Source organism: Rhamphochromis longiceps, linkage group LG11 (assembly GCF_057381845.1).
Source record: "Rhamphochromis longiceps isolate RC_006_pf linkage group LG11, R_longiceps_female_GT1.1, whole genome shotgun sequence".
In the NCBI taxonomy this organism is placed as follows: domain Eukaryota; kingdom Metazoa; phylum Chordata; class Actinopteri; order Cichliformes; family Cichlidae; genus Rhamphochromis; species Rhamphochromis longiceps.
In genome coordinates, this window is record NC_140567.1 from 14,812,057 (window position 1) to 14,829,111 (window position 17,055).

General features: G+C 40.1%; 1 protein-coding gene across 1 annotated transcript; it reads left to right on the forward strand.

The window, feature by feature from the left end:
• Window positions 1-1,469: 1,469 nt before the first annotated feature.
• On the forward strand, window positions 1,470-16,568 carry LOC146658719 (uncharacterized). The gene is made up of 5 exons (XM_085422438.1): window positions 1,470-1,695; window positions 1,801-1,936; window positions 2,375-2,695; window positions 15,634-16,324; window positions 16,366-16,568. Exons 2-4 carry the CDS (start codon window positions 1,811-1,813, stop codon window positions 15,790-15,792), a joined length of 606 nt encoding a protein of 201 aa, XP_085278564.1. The 5' UTR covers window positions 1,470-1,695; window positions 1,801-1,810; the 3' UTR covers window positions 15,793-16,324; window positions 16,366-16,568.
• The last annotated feature ends 487 nt before the right edge of the window (window positions 16,569-17,055 follow it).

Consider the following 17,055-nt stretch of genomic DNA (forward strand, 5'->3'; position numbering starts at 1 on the left):
GTAGAAAAGAATTTGAGGTTTAAGTCGCTGTATACAAGGGTGAAAAAGACAACAAAAAAGTATACAATGAACAAAAAATAAATAAAAATGTGTCACTCTGTGTCGTGGGATAAAAAACAGACAACCTTAAAGTGGAAATCCTCACATTACCTATGTTCAGTGAACACAGGGTGCCACTGCATCCACAAAAACAATCCAGAAACTTCCGTAGCTTCTGTCTTTTAAGATGACTTGAGGGGACGTAAAAGCTGGTTACAAAGTGCTGTCTTTTCACTTTTATTGTTTGAAAATAGTTGTGCTGGTTTTTATATCAAAAAGGGAGCTCACATAAAGCATCTTGTGTAAGCGTTAAAGGGGTTTTCAAAGTAAGTAAATGAATAGAAGTATAATGAGTGGCCTTCATAGCCATGTTCTTTCTTCTTTATTAGACATGCTCTGTCGCCATCTAGTGGACAATCTGTTTCCCCCTGCCTGATTAAGGTAGTGAGACCGCATAATGAGCCTTCCAATCATGCGGTGCCCTCGTGTTTACCCGTGAGATACAGACTTAAATACTTGAGTAACAAAACTACATGGTGTGTAAATCTACAGAGAAGAACTCGACATGAGTCGTTCTTTTAATTAACTGTATGACAACTTCAAACCATAAGACCATAATATTTCTCAGTTATTCACATAAAGGGCTGTTTTCCAGTTAACTCGCAGTTTTTGTGAGAGACCGTCACCCCTGATTATGCCCACCGAGCCGACCCATACTATAGGCTCTATAGGTCCTGATTTACGTCCAGCCAGCTATTGAGACCGGAAATTAAGCATATTTGCATTCACAAAATAAAAGCGTACTGCGTTGAAGACCGTAAAGAAACAAGACGGAGACACCATTTTGGATGTGGAAATTATACGTGTTTTTGTGGCTATAGATAGGTATTTTCCGGGTTTTATTGTTGATATGTGTTTCGTGTGACCCATATAATCATAAGATTGGTTTGGTTAAATTGTACATGTGTCTGTGGAGGCTGAGGGTAAAAATAAGCTTGTTTTCATTCTATATTGTCTCTTCACCTGTTTCCAGAGCCTACATAGAAAGGCAGGCATCATCTCGTTTCCTAACAACCACCAACTAACGGACTAAAAATTACAAATTTTAAACATGTATGAACCCAAGACTTATCTTAAAGCATCACGTCACTTTAACTCCAACCATAATCCCTACCATGACAAGTCATGACGCACCCACTTTGCCTGGCAACCACCTAACGACGGACTAAAATTACATTACAGCAGGACCTGAGCATCGCAGGGGGACCTTTTGAAGCACATTGTCCTATGCATTTTTCCTAGGTGCGTGTAAATTACATTTATATGTTAACTATAAGACATTTAATTTTGAAAACCATAATCAAATTCAAGTTGTGAAATCGAGTACAGACCCAGCTGTTTTTGTTTGTTTGTTTGTTTTACTTTTGTATTTTCAGTTTTCTCATTATGACCAATATTGATCAAGACCAAAAATACCGCGGCATGAGCAGGTACAAGATAAAATAAAACCGCGAATATGCTCCGCAGCTCTTTTAATTTGAAAGCGGAAGTGTGATATGCAATGCTCGACGAGGGGCTACGCTGACTGTCAAGCGTTTGGAATAGGACTACGACGTGTAGCGGACCGTGTTCAGCTGTAAAATTCAAAAGGGCTTGGTAAGAAAAAGGAAAAAAAAATTTTAATATTTTAGAGAAGTAAGCTATACGCGAACCCGGCCCCAAAAAAACAAGGCTGACTTTCTTTTTTGTGTGAAAACCTAGAAGTTGCATTATGGATTCGGGGAAACACCCATGCGCTCCACCAGCGGGATGGTCCAGTGAGAAGTCCTCCATGGGCCAAGCGCCCCCTCCACCCTACCAGGACGACAGTAACCCTGGCCCTGGATATCCACTGCAGGTAACCAGCACATTTAAAGACACATTTTTTAAGACAATCTAAAAAAGAGAGAGAGAGAGAGGTATTTAATCCAATAAAAACGTTAGTTATATTTTCTCTATTTACCTATAGACTGCTAAACAATGTTATCATGTAATCATGACTTTTCCCATCGGTTCGTTCGGTTGTGTTATTATGATATTCATCCTGCTGAGTTGGTTAGCTGCATATATATATATATATATATATATATATATATATATATATATATATATATATAATATGGAGAGAGAGAGAGATCTAAAGACGAGGTAAGATGTACTCCTTCTATATTTAACCTCTATCAACAACAGTCTCGTTTTTCCATAAATCACTTATCCAACCGGTTTTCCCACTTCAACCACCTGTTTCGTTTGCAGTGGAAATGAGTTGGTCTTATTTCACCTCTGTGTCCTGCAGGGTTATCCCGGGCAGCCTGCAGGAGTAGGATATGGACAGCCTGCAGGAGTAGGTTATGGACAGCCTGCAGGGGCAGGATATGGACAGCCTGCAGGGGCAGGATATGGACAGCCTGCAGGGGCAGGATATGGACAGCCAGCTCATCCCATGGGTGGACAGTACCCTGCACCTCAGCAGGGTACTGTCGTGGTCCAGCCCACAGTGTATGTGGCTCAGGGTCCTCTAACTAACCCCGTCAATGACTACTTGGGCTACTCCATCTTCACCATGTTGTGCTGTTGCCTGCCACTTGGAATTGCTGCCCTTATCTTCTCCATCTTGGTGAGTCTCAAAAAAGAAAGTTTTTCATTCTTCATGGACTGTTGCACTGCAATAAATACACATCATAAAGCTGTTTGTTTAAGGAGATGAGATGATACCTAAAGAATTCCAAGAGTTCTAAAATGAAATGAAATAATAAATTAAATTTGTCATTAAGTAATTAAATTTGGGAATAAATAATAATTCTACTAATAATCAAAATAATAAACTCAAAGATTACTAATAGTTCTGGTGGCTTTCTTCCACCACTGATGCTTGTGGTTTCATTTATAATGTATTTTGGGAGACCTGGCTACATCAAGTCCACACCAGCACCAATTCAGTTGACTGTAACACTGCATCAACTCAGTACCTTGGATAATCTGTGTTGACTTGCTGTTAGATGTTGGGGTCTGTTGAAAAGCCACAGCAAGAATTTACATTTTAAAATAATTTTATGGTGCACTCCAGGACAGGAACCATGAAGTAATTGATTAAAAAGTGGAATATTTAAAGATATGTTTAATTAAACAAATTGAAATGTTAATTAATTAATGATAAATTTAATGTATTCATTTATTATTTACGCAGTTTTTTTTATTTAGCCCACATTTAGCACATTTAGCCCTCCATAGTTTTGAAACATTCAGTATAAAGTTCATTGAGGTATTAAAGTAAACCATGCTGTTCAGAACAACATCTAACACCCACATGTTACTGCGTGGGAACCAGATTAGAGAACATGCTTAGGTTACCAGAAGGTGTAAAAATTTGTGCAGAGAAAAGGAGAAGTGAAAGATGCAAAGATGTGCAATAACTGTGTGACAAGAATTCACATGGAAATCAAAAAGACTAGGGGAATAAGTAAAGATGCCATATCCAATGTGGCACGAGAGATGAGAGCGAGATGTTTAAAAACAAAACAAAAAATATTGTACCCACAGTCTTGAGGAGGGGAGGATGGGTATTGCTTTTTACTTCCATCTGGAACGAATGGCTTTTTAAATGGTTGGTTTTGGACTTGATTGACCTGAATGTCTTTGCAGAGGGCAGGGAGAAGAGTAAGTAGTGGCTGCATTGGGTGTGGCCATCATAAAACAGCTGGCTGTCTTTTCGAGTCAGCAGGTGTGACTTTCACAGAGACAGAGAGAGAGTAGAGTAGATAACCATTGTGGGAAAACTCAGCAGTAAGAACACGCTGGTGGTGAAACGCTCTGCAGTGCAAGGGTTTCACTTGCATTTGAAAGAAGGCAGCTGTAATTACCGGCGTAATTGAATATAGACCCACATAATTTCCTCTGAGGCACACAGTGAGCAGCAAAGAGGCGTTGTCCTGTAAAAGAGATCATCAGCAACAACCATCCCAGTTATTCAGGGACTAAATCCACCACAATAAGTGAATGCAATATTTACAGGCACGTCCTGCTGTAATCGTTGTTGCTGCTGACGTTGGGCTCTTTGTATTCTGGTAGAGTCGAGATTCTGGCTCCAAGACATAACTGTAGATTTGAAAAATTGTCATTTGCAATTAAGAGCAATTAAAAGAAAGTAGGTCTTTACTGAGGGGCTTTAAAGGGACAGAAAAAGAATTTCCGTAGGCTGCAAATAAAAGGGGTCTCAAAGTGAATCCAATGTGGAAGTTGCATTCTTTATACCAGCCAGCAGGGGGCAATTCTTATGTTTGTGGTAACAAATATTGTTAAACAGGAATATATGGGGAAAACAGTCTACGGCTCCCTTTATCCATGGTCTCAGTAAAGCCTTTTCTGATGAGTTTATGGTCCCTGGTTTTAAGTGGTATTGAAAACAATATGATGATTATTTTGTAAAATATGGTCATTATTAGTGTCAAGAAGGGCTATAAAGCAGGATGTGCTTAAAGCCATTGCTTTATAGCTGTACTAGAACAAATCTTAGTTTTAGTAACTGTTCAAAGTTACAACAATTAGTCCAGGAATACAAATATGGAGGTGAAAATGAGCAGAACAGCCCTCTTTAATGCCTTTTTTAACACGGTCTCATTAGAGTGCTACTGCATGCACGTTGTCTCTGGAAGTTGTGGTAGTTGATTCTTACAGGATGGAAAAGACACCCTTGCTTCCTCCATGTTTGTAGTTAAAGGCCAAAAATAACCTTACATTTTACTGCATTCGCAGAGACTCCTGCAGAGTATCACTTTTAAATAAAGGTGACTTCTGAAGCTTTAATGTAAATGTTTTTGCCATAGTGACTTGCAATGCACTTCTATGTGACTGTGCACAATGTTTTATATTATGTTTATTTTTTCATCAGTATTCAGAAGCCTACAGAAACAAAGCGTGCATATTGCCCTGCATTTTCTGTTGTTTTTTTTATAGCCTTTCTTGAGACAAAGAAAATGACAGATGAAAAAACAGTCATTAAGCTTTTACAGTTTTTTCTGAATGCTTAAACCCTAACTGTGATTCCTGTAGCACAATCTCTAAAACTATTCAGACTTATAGCAAAACCACTCACTGAGTCTGCAAAACTAAAAGCACAAAAACTGCTTTGCACTCAGTTTGCAATTTTGTAACACACACTTTGCAAAACTGTAGGCACAATTCACTGCACAACACTCAATTACCAAATTTCCAACACACTCCTAGCAAAAGTATACACATGTATGTGTCACGGCGACGGATGGCCGGTACTGAATAGGACTCAGGTGCAGAAACCCAGAGCGGAGACAGTAGATGATTTAATAGTTTATTACGGTTAAGTGCAAGGGGAACAAAAAAGGGAAACGTGGCAAAGACAGAAAATGACGAGACGTGGAGCCTTGGTGTGGCGTGCCCAGGGGAACGTGGCTAGGGCGAGGGAACGAGGCCTGAGAAGTGGAACGGAGCTGAGTGGGGAACAGTCACACTGAGGGGAGAGGATATAGGAGTTAGGCAGGTAGTGAAGGCAGCTCAGAAGTGGCCAATATTAGAGCAGCAATTCTTACTTGCAGTTAGGGACCTGGAGTGTTTGAGAGGGGGGATGATGAAGATCCAGGGGAGGTTGAGTGGCGTGGAAAGGCTGACCTGAGATCCGGGGCTCCAGATGGAGTGTGATGGCAGGAGGGCAGGCAGGTGAGGCACAGAGGGATTTCCAAAATGATCACTAGGTATTCCGAGTCCGGAGGTGGAGTGAGCCAGGGTGGGTACAGCAACTGTAGCACAAAAGAGTCTTTGTTAGTAAGATGAATCACAGCGAGAATTTGAAACACAAGACCTGTTACCAACATGGGTTGATGACGAACTGGCAGTGAGTGAACATCGATGTGTGGTTTAAATCCCTCTGGCTTGATAGCCTGCAATAGGCTCCAGGTGTGCAGGAGCTGGAGTTGGCCCTGCCCAGGGGCGGATCCCAGGTCAGTTCAGGAGCCTAATGGAAACTCCAGCCACCCACCGTAGACCATGACAGTATGGCTATCATTAACACTAATTTGCCAACTGTCTGGCACACTTTCACATGTGAAAACTTTTTTAGATAATTAGTTCACTTTGCAATCAGCCTAAGCACTATAATACAGGTAAGCTGTGTGTGCGGAGTACAATGGAGGGAGCAGAAAGAGTGAGAAGTAGAGGAGGCCGAGGAAGAGGACGTGGAGGTGAAGAAGTAGGATGAAGAGGACGACAAGGACAAGGAGGAGCAAGAGGAAGACGAGGAGGAGGGAGAGGAAGATGAGGAGGGGGGAGAGGAAGGGTAGGAAGAGTAAGAAATAGAATTGCTGATGACATCAGAGCTACAATAGTGGACCATGTCATCAACCGTGGAATGACCCTGAGGGTAGCTGGCCAACGGGTCCAGCCTAACTCGAGCCGCTACACTGTAGCAAGTACCATAAGGACATCTTGAAATGAGAATCGGTTAGTACAGTCACTTCGCACAAAGATTTGTAGCACTGCCATATGCCAATGAGAAACACACCAATACCATTGATGTAAAAATACTGAAATTGTTACTTTACAGAATTGCTAGATGACCAGATGCTGGGGGCAGAGGAAGCATGTTCACTGCAGACCAAGTAACCCATATAGTCATTATGGCGATTGCAAATAATCCTATACTTGGAAATGAACACTTGTGTTTGTTTTGATGTGTGTGAATAAACACCAGTACTTGAAGTTTGGATCCCTCTATGCTTATGGATCTATGACAGAAGTATGAGCTCAAACTGACATAGCCTACCTTGTGCACAGAGAAAGCAAAAGCCAGATGTGTTTTGTATTCATACCATCAGTGTGCAGTTGGCGCATTGTGTGCTTAGTAGATGATGGCTTGTGTGTACTGTTTGATACGGAAACACCATTTTTACGAAGGTGTGTAGAGTTAATCTAGCTGTGTTTGCTTTTGCAAGAGAACTACAATGTTTTGATGATTGGGTGACAGGTTTTCTTATTTGTGTGTAGAGTTTTGCAAAATTAGCCAATAGTTACAAAAAATGTGCTTAAGCAATCAGAAAAAACTGTAAGCTTTTCTAAATTTCCTGTGCTAGGTTTTGTTAAAGTTATGGCTGAGACTACACATGTCATGCTGTGCTAATTATAACTCGCGACACATACCTTCCAAAGCAGCAGATGCTTCCGAGCTGTTATTTTTAAAATGTTACACATGTATCTTTCAGTATTTACATTGTGGTTGTCCACAGTTTCCCACAGTTGCTGTTGTGAACCTAATTAGAATAAAACTAAAACATATTTTTTACCATTACATAACATTGTATGATTATTGCTTAAAAATAAATAAATACAATTTTTAAAAAGGCATCTATATTGACCAGTGCGGATTAAATATGAAAAAAATTAGCATCAAATGCTGGGATACGACAAAGGCACGATAAGATCAACAAACTCTATTCACTAAGTTTATGCTTTAAGGCAGAAGATTTAAAATTAATCACTCAAGGCTTATTTCGGCCTCTTTTAGCATTTAATAATAATAATAATGGGTTGCATTTCTATAGCGCTTTTCGGGACCCCTCAAAGCGCTTTACAATACCACTATTCATTCACTCTCACATTCATAAAGGGCACTTATGTAAGGTTGATGATTTGTTGCTCTCCCGAATCATGCATAGACACACTTTCAGTTCGTGCTGGAAGAACATGAACTCCTCGATGTCTCCCTCTCTGTCTTCCTCGTCTCTCCTGCAGGTTCACGCATCCTGGCCCTTGTTTTGTCTGTGCCTACACAAAGTTGGCATTATAGCAGCCCCACCTCTTTCCATTACTATATCACAGCCGCTGGGTCTAACACTTTGTCTGGTGTTGTCTTGTAGAAACAGTATCTCTGTGTTGGGGCTGGTCATTTTGGTCTACATTAGACATAATAATGCAGTTCTTCTCATAGACACTGGCTCTTTTGTCAAGCTGAGGAATTTCAGATTGTTGGTGATCACGCGGTCATGAGGATCTCATCATTTTGGCAATATGGAGAATGCCCACTGATTTATTTTTGTTTTTAATCTGCCTCTGTGTAATCTGTGAATCTCTTAGCTTCAGTACTGACAAATCATTGAAACAGCAGTAAAACCAATTTTATGGCATTTACAGCAGCATGTGCCTGAAGACATGGTACACTTACAGTGGGGCAAAAAAGTATTTAGTCAGCCACCGATTGTGCAAGTTCCCCCACCTAAAATGATGACAGAGGTCAGTAATTTGCACCAGAGGTACACTTCAACTGTGAGAGACAGAATGTGAAAAAAAAAATCCATGAATCCACATGGTAGGATTTGTAAAGAATTTATTCGTAAATCAGGGTGGAAAATAAGTATTTGGTCAATAACAAAAATACAACTCAATACTTTGTAACATAACCTTTGTTGGCAATAACAGAGGTCAAACGTTTACTATAGGTCTTTACCAGGTTTGCACACACAGTAGCTGGTATTTTGGCCCATTCCTCCATGCAGATCTTCTCGAGAGCAGTGATGTTTTGGGGCTGTCGCCGAGCAACACGGACTTTCAACTCCCACCACAGATTTTCTATGGGGTTGAGGTCTGGAGACTGGCTAGGCCACTCCAGGACTTTCAAATGCTTCTTACGGAGCCACTCCTTTGTTGCCCGGGCGGTGTGTTTTGGATCATTGTCATGTTGGAAGACCCAGCCTCGTTTCATCTTCAAAGTTCTCACTGATGGAAGGAGGTTTTGGCTCAAAATCTCACGATACATGGCCCCATTCATTCTGTCCTTAACACGGATCAGTCGTCCTGTCCCCTGGCAGAAAAACAGCCCCATAGCATGATGTTTCCACCCCCATGCTTCACAGTAGGTATGGTGTTCTTGGGATGCAACTCAGTATTCTTCTTCCTCCAAACACGACGAGTTGAGTTTATACCAAAAAGTTCTACTTTGGTTTCATCTGACCACATGACATTCTCCCAATCCTCTGCTGTATCATCCATGTGCTCTCTGGCAAACTTCAGACGGGCCTGGACATGCACTGGCTTCAGCAGCGGAACACGTCTGGCACTGCGGGATTTGATTCCCTGCCGTTGTAGTGTGTTACTGATGGTGACCTTTGTTACTTTGGTCCCAGCTCTCTGCAGGTCATTCACCAGGTCCCCCCGTGTGGTTCTGGGATCTTTGCTCACCGTTCTCATGATCATTTTGACCCCACGGGATGAGATCTTGCGTGGAGCCCCAGATCGAGGGAGATTATCAGTGGTCTTGTATGTCTTCCATTTTCTAATGATTGCTCCCACAGTTGATTTTTTCACACCAAGCTGCTTGCCTATTGTAGATTCACTCTTCCCAGTCTGGTGCAGGTCTACAATACTTTTCCTGGTGTCCTTCGAAAGCTCTTTGGTCTTGGCCATGGCGGCGTTTGGAGTCTGACTGTTTGAGGCTGTGGACAGGTGTCTTTTATACAGATGATGAGTTCAAACAGGTGCCATTCATACAGGTAACGAGTGGGGGACAGAAAAGCTTCTTACAGAAGACGTTACAGGTCTGTGAGAGCCAGAGATTTTCCTTGTTTGAGGTGACCAAATACTTATTTTCCACCCTGATTTACGAATAAATTCTTTACAAATCCTACCATGTGAATTCATGGATTTTTTTTTCACATTCTGTCTCTCACAGTTGAAGTGTACCTCTGGTGCAAATTACTGACCTCTGTCATCATTTTAAGTGGGGGAACTTGCACAATCGGTGGCTGACTAAATACTTTTTTGCCCCACTGTATGTCTTCAACCTGGCACCACCTGCCACACCACATGTGTGAGGTGACAGACACTGAGAGGTGCACAACCAGCGGAATAAAGACCAAAGGTTTTGGTGCACGCTGCTGTTTGTGAAAGCAACAACGCCAGTTGCAACAGGGGCTTAACAGCTTGTGGCTTGTTGTTATGAACAATTTGAGGTAACGGTGATTCGTGTTTGTTTCCATTCTTTCTAATGGAAAAGTTCCGGGTTTTTCTTCCTTTTCTGTGAGCTTTTCTGAATTAATTGCTTTATGACAAAATACTGTGGAGCTTTCAGTAGCACTACATGCCCCCGGGCTTTCCAAAAATCCCCACTTTTGTCGCAATCAGGCTCGAGCAGTCAGTTACCTCAGCTCAAGGGCATTGCCTGCTTTTGTGAAGGCATCACCAAACAGCTCTTTGTTTCCCTGTCAGAGATTTACAGTTAACAAACAGTCAGGTGAATAAACAACACTGAGACACTTAAGATTGACAACGTGCGGCACGGGTGAAAAGCTCAGAGCAAATCACACCGAACTGCAGTATTCGTTTATTTTTATAGGTTACATCGTCAATATGCAAATATAATCACATTTCCTGTTACGCAGGTCCTGATGCTGTCTGTGTGTGTGTGTGTGTGTGTGTGTCACAAAGTATGTGTGTTGCAAGTCAATTTCTAAGAATAATATAATGCAAGTCAACTTCTGCAGATGTGTATTTCTGTACTGATCTCTTGTCAGTGTCACAGGGTCAGCTTCCTGTTTCAACAGAAAGCTGTGTCTGGTGAAATATGTGTAACATAACTTTTGAAGCATAAGCAAGTAAAACAATAAAAACTCCCTAACATTCCCCAAATGCCAGCATTTTCTTCAGAAGCCCTTATTTACAATGAGTGAACATTCAGATGAGCTAATTCTTCTGCAGAGGGGTGATGTATTTTAACTGGAATTTAAGGTTATTTCCTCTTGCTGACCTTAAAATGTGGCATACATTTTAGTTTGTGTCACATTAAAATGTGATACAAATTTATTTTTGGTCTAACATGGCATTTCTTGTTACTGAACTGTCATGTTACGTATTGAAATCAAAGTGGAGACAGTTTTGTGTTTAACCACGGAGCTACAGAGAGCAACATAAAGGCAAACACTGGTCATTGGCTGTAATGTCAGGTGCTCTGTAGCATCTGATTGAGGTAAATTTAAATATTAAAGTGTAAAATGTTTGATCAACACTAAAGAAAATTAGATTTGATTCTGTAAAAGGATCTTCATGTAAAACTGTCTGTAGTCACCAAAACCGATAAAGCCAAAGTAAATATTTGTTCCGACAGGACTTTACTCAGATCAGTGTGACCAACTACCTGATAGCAACAAGAAGCTGTTTTTTTTGTTTGGTTGTTTTGTTTTTTTACATTATATTTTTTTTCTAAAGAGAAATAACCACTTTTCTATCTGAACATTACATTAAACTTACTTGAAAATGTTATTTGACAGATGTGAATGGCGTCTTTTCTACGTTCACTCGGTTAAATGAAATAACAGTTGATGACAGGAGAACTGTAGAAAGATGTGAAAAAGATCTAATGAGAGATTATTTTGTTTTCACCATGATAAGTGGTTAGCAAGACATTGATTAGAGCTGTGCAGTGAGGTAAGAATTCATCACTGAGTGTACTGAATCCGGTTTTAACCCTTTCCTTTCTGATGTCTAAAACTTTTGGCATATTTGACTGTAAAAAGTTTATTTATTTAAAGTCATCGCTAACAAATCTAAAAGCAGGGCAACAGAGCAGTGCGAAAAGCACATACAATTGTCACTTAAGTAGACGCACAGGTATTTGTGTAGCACCTATTTTTGTGCAGTGTTATCTGAACCTTCACCTGCCACTTAGTTATAATAATAAAATAATTATGATAATGCAGGTAAATACAATCTTTATTTCAAGTTAAATTGCAAATGTAATGAAGAAAAAAACAATTGGGTTTTTAAAAGTTCAATTTGAGATTTTGTCGTGGTCCTGAGTTGACTCACTGGTTTTGAATACTGTTATCTTATGTTTTAGATTAATTCTTAAGATTTTCTTGTTCTTAGGGTTTGATTTCTGTTTTGTATTTTTAGCTCCTGTTCTGTGTCTCTGTGCCTGTCCTGGTCCCACATCTGTGTTCCCTCCCTGTTGCTGTGTCTGATGTCTTTGTGTTAAGTTTTCGTGTCTTGCGTTTGGTCTGCGTTGCTTCCTGTGTCTTGTTAGCTCTGATTTATTCCTGCTGTGTTATCACCTGTTCCCTATCCTCTCGTTGTCAGTCTGTGTATTTAAGCCTTGCGATTCTCTCTGTCTGTGTCACATCTTTAACGTCATCCACACCTTCTCCGTGTTGTGTCTCATCCCTCTGTGTTCTGGTGAAGTTCTGGTTCCCAGTTCCACTCTCCTAGTCTATGCTTCCTAGTTTTAGTTTCCTGAGTCTAGTTAGTTCATGTTTGAGGTTCTTGTTTTGTTTTTGTAAAGTTTACTTCTTACAAAGAGTGTTTTAGCAAATAACGCAACTGTTAGCTTCCTGTTTCTGAGTACATTTAGGTCCACATCCTGCCCGCAGACAGATTTGTGATTTGGCAGATAATGAAAAACCCCAAGTTCTACTTTGGCGGCGTAGTGTGGGAAACAGAATCACTTTAGAGCTATGCCCAAATGCTATAGCTACAAAACAAGCCCAAATCATCACTCCACACCTCTGTGCTTGACAGTTGGTATGAGCTGTTTGTGTTGATATGCCACGTTTGGTTTTCCCCAAACATGGCACTGTGCATTATGACCGTAACAACCATCTCTACTTTGTGCTTGTCCATCCAAAAGACATTTTTCCAGGAGTCTTGTGAAAATTCCAAACCTAAGCTTTGTTGCTATCTTATTTTTAGAGAGGAAAGACTCTTTTTGGCAACCCTTCCATACAAGCTGTGCTTCTTCTAATTGTACTGTCATTGGCTCTTGAATTTTCTTCTTCTTCTTATTATTATTGTTGTTGTTGTTGTTGTTGTTGTATTATTAGTTTTTAATTTCTTTGAGTATTGAACAGTCTGACCTTTGGCCAAAAGGCTGTGAAAACGTTTTTTCCCATGACTCCGTATATATCACAAGTATGTACGTGTTGGTACGTGTTTAACATAGAAATATGCTTCTGAGTTTCAACCACAAATACATAAAACTGTTAAAGAGTAAAATGCCACTCAACCCCCCTGCTGTTAGCCTTACCACAAGATTCGGATGGCTCACAGAGGTGAGTGACATTTTGTGTGGTTAAGATGTGTTGAGGATGTTGTACATGTTCCAGGAAATCTCTAAACTGTTGGTAAACTGTAGGTTGAAAAGACAGAGACAGAACAAGAACATCTGAACAATATTAACTCACTGAATAAGCTAGCTAAACTACTCTTTGCCCGTCACTTTGCTTTCATTTCATTGTGGCAAAACTATGCAGACTTTTTTATCAGCTGCGTTCAGCTGTGCTTGCTGCAATGTTACCAAATCCCATGCAGAAAGAAGACGAAGAAGCAGCACGGGCAGACACACTGATAACCCTCCATTGAGACGGCACACAGATTATACTGTCTAACCTACAACAAGGCAAGCTAGTCAGAAGGAAAGGAGAGCCGTGCTTTCAAAGAGCACTTTCTCGATTTTGGGACACTAGTGCATTAGTCTAGTGCACTAGTGCATTAGTGCATTAGTCTGTAGAAAGGCTGCCCTTTCTACAAACCAGTTTGGGCTGTGTTTTTATCAGATTAGTTTGTTTCCCTTGGGCCTGCTGTTCTGTTGAATGGACTGTCTAATCCTGTTAGCCAAGCTCCTTCCTACAAATAATTCAGCTGTAATATCACCATAAGAATATATTTTAATGTTTTATTCCTTGGCTTTTGTAGGAATTCCCCCCCCCCCCCCTAATTGGCAGCAGAGATGACTCTGTGGTTCTTAAATGTTTGTAGGAAAACAGCCCTTTGCTTTCTTGTGTACAACCTCACTTGATGAGGTTGTGCTCGATTGCTAGTTGTAAGAGTCACTGAATGCAATGTGATGTTGTTTTTGTATGTTGTGGCCCCTATTAGTCTTCAAGGCTTCAAGGTACTTTTTAAACTAATGGATTAGACAAACATTAAGCAGATGTCTCCTCAGCATTTTTAGTGGGAGCTCAAAATAAAGATGGAGGATAGGTGTGGTCCAGTCTAAGTACTGAATAAAGTATGCTAACAACAGCTGGTCTGTTGTTTCCTATTTTATTAAAAGTCCTGTGGTTTCCCACGTTGTCCCAACATGTCAGTTTAAGTTTTCATGTGGCCTAAAAGGTTTTTTTTTTTTTAATGGAGTAAATATTGGATTAAAACTCTTGGTAAACTTCTATTTAAGAGATAAAACGATGGGAGTGCTTCATATTGCCTCAGTAAATATTCTGCAGTGTGGCTCTTAAACAGCAATTGCTCGCAAATTACAGTTTACCCATAAGTAGTAATCATCACATAGAGTTCCTTCTCAGTGTGTGCATATCACCGTCATGGGCCATTTGTTCCACAGTCTCAACAGTCAGCTTGTTTTCCGTAAGTTAAACGTTCTTGCCACACCTCTAACAACATAACAGTTGGTACAGTAATTTAGAGTGTTCTGTGCCATGATTGTGTTTGTGAAGAGTTACTGCTAAGCTTTTGTGTTTCTGAAAGTGCATGCATCAGTTCCTCAATACTCCGTTTTCAAATTTTCCAAAGTGAAAAATAATCTTTGTTTACATCATCATTAAGAGGGAACAGGATGCAGGATGAGATGAGATGGCTGATGAGAAAAAATGAACTTGATGCATGTCCACTACAGAGTAATGCAGAGTGCAGAATCATAGGATGCCAACAATACTTGACAAAAGGGTTTGTACTAAACTGGAGAACCCAAAAATCCAACAAAGGATGTAACTAGAAACGTACATATGAGACACAATTTCTTTAGGCAAGGTAAATCTGAGGCACATTAGGAGGAGCAACGGGCAATTTGAAAGGAGGAAGAGGAAGGTGGGACATCACGACGGTTAGAAGAGACAATTGACTGTGAAAGTAAAACAGGAACCAAGCAAGCAATGCCACACAGCAATAGAAATCCCCACAGTAAACATGATGATAGAGGCAGGGGCACACGCACTAACACAAATCCAAATTAGGGAACACAGAGGGACACAACCAGTTCTTACCAGGATACTAAAGCCAAAATGTAACCAAAAACTCCAAATAGGGAAATGAAAACCTGAACCAGAACTCAGAACAGCAATACACATCCTTTCCTATCAGCCTACCTCTCTGACATGTCTTCCCAATGTGTTGTTTGTGTAAGTTTGGTCAGAAGGTTCCTTTGTAAGTGTGCATGCGCCATTAGCGTGCTGCCTGCTGTAACCTATAATTTCCTTCGGGATTAATAAAGTATTCTGATTCTGATAATCAAGCAGGAAAACTTGGTTTGGAATTCTTACTGAGATAATGTAAAACGTCCTGGCTTGCGTGGCTATGCTACTTCTCATTCTTTTTATTATGTAATTTAATAATTTTCTTTACATTATGAATGTTGACGGTTGTAGAATGTCTCAATGTTCAAACTGCTGGAAAACATTACATCTTCCACACGTTTCCATTTTCAGAAGATCAGAGTATATGCTTTCTGGGTTTTTAAGCTCTAAACAAGTATCATCCTGTGTAGTGGAGGTCCAACAACCAAATTGCTTTGTTTTTCTTCCTTATCACTTTCAGACTCGGGAATCCAACCACGTTGGCGATCGGATGTCAGCGGAGCGGAGCAGCAGGACAGCCAGGACACTGAACCATGTGGCTTTGGGACTCGGTATTGCTGGCCTGATCCTCACAATTGTTTATGTGGCAGTTGTGATAAATGCCGTTGGCAAATACTGATTTAACATTTTTTCTATATTGCCTCTGCATGCTCAGAAACAGGTTATGTGATCATATCAGGAACATTATTGGCTTTCAGGATGACGTTTTATTGGAAACTTTTTAAATTTGTGGCCCCTAATGTGCTGAAAAATCTTTGACGTTAACCCTATAATGGCATTTGTATCATATTTGCCCTCTTTCTCATCAACATAATCAATACCTTCCATAATTTTAAAATGTTATGGACAAAACTCTTTTTTAAAAGAGTCTAAATTTAACATTGTTGTTAACAAAAAATTGTCAAAAACGCCCAATGTATCAAATGTGATACAAAGAAAATATCTCATAAATATCTCATAAACAACATAATATAGCACAGAAAATGTGGATTTGGTTATAAGGGTTATTAAACATCTCAGTTCCAAAACAATTTGAATTTTTTCTGGTTATTTTTTGATGGGTTGGGTCTTACAGAGTTAATCAAATTATTATCAACAGTGATTGGCAATTTATTGTTATGATCTTGCTGAATACAAGGATAGCTCAGTAGGTAAAGGTAAAGGGGGTAAAGGGGCAGGGATAGCTCAGTAGGTAAAGTGGTCGCCCCATGATCGGAAGGTCGGCGGTTCGAATCCACTTAACGGCTACCCTGAGGTACCCCTGAGCAAGGTACCGTCCCTACACACTGCTCCCCGGGCGCCTGCTTAGTGGGCTGCCCACTGCTTCACTGAGTGAATGGGTCAAATGCAGAGAAAAACAAGTAATTTCCCCATGGGGATCAATAAAGTATCTATTATTATTATTAAATACATCCAAATCACTGCAACCCATTACTCTTCAGCAGTGTGAAGACTAGCATCTATTGCCAAAGATTCATATTTACTAATCAGTTATTTTGCTTATGATTTGCTTTTGTATGTTATCACGCATCTATCGTCACATTTTTGACATGTATGGGGTTTTGTTTCTCAATTTTGATGCCTTATGAATGAGAGTTTATTGTGCTGTCATTACACAAGCAGAATTCATGCCATACAAAGTTTATGTTTCATGATTAAATGGCAAATGATTATCACAACTTTAGGTTGTGAGATTAAAGTTTGACTTTGAGTTTTGTGAAAGTATTAAAAGGCTAAAATGTTTACGAACATTAAAATTCCTCACTGATGGAGACGTGTTTTGTCCATGCTGAAAAACAGTGGAAGACTGAAGTCTGTTGATCATCAGTTTTGCAATCTTAAACAGGATGTCATAGACTGTTTAGAGGAGTGCAAAGCTTCT

Coding starts and splice junctions, on each gene's coding strand:
- LOC146658719 (XM_085422438.1), top strand. CDS start 1,811: ATGGATTCGGGGAAACACCCATGCGCTCCACCAGCGGGATGGTCCAGT. Junction 1,937..2,374: donor GCCCTGGATATCCACTGCAG/GTAACCAGCACA, acceptor TGTGTCCTGCAG/GGTTATCCCGGGCAGCCTGC. Junction 2,696..15,633: donor CCCTTATCTTCTCCATCTTG/GTGAGTCTCAAA, acceptor TATCACTTTCAG/ACTCGGGAATCCAACCACGT.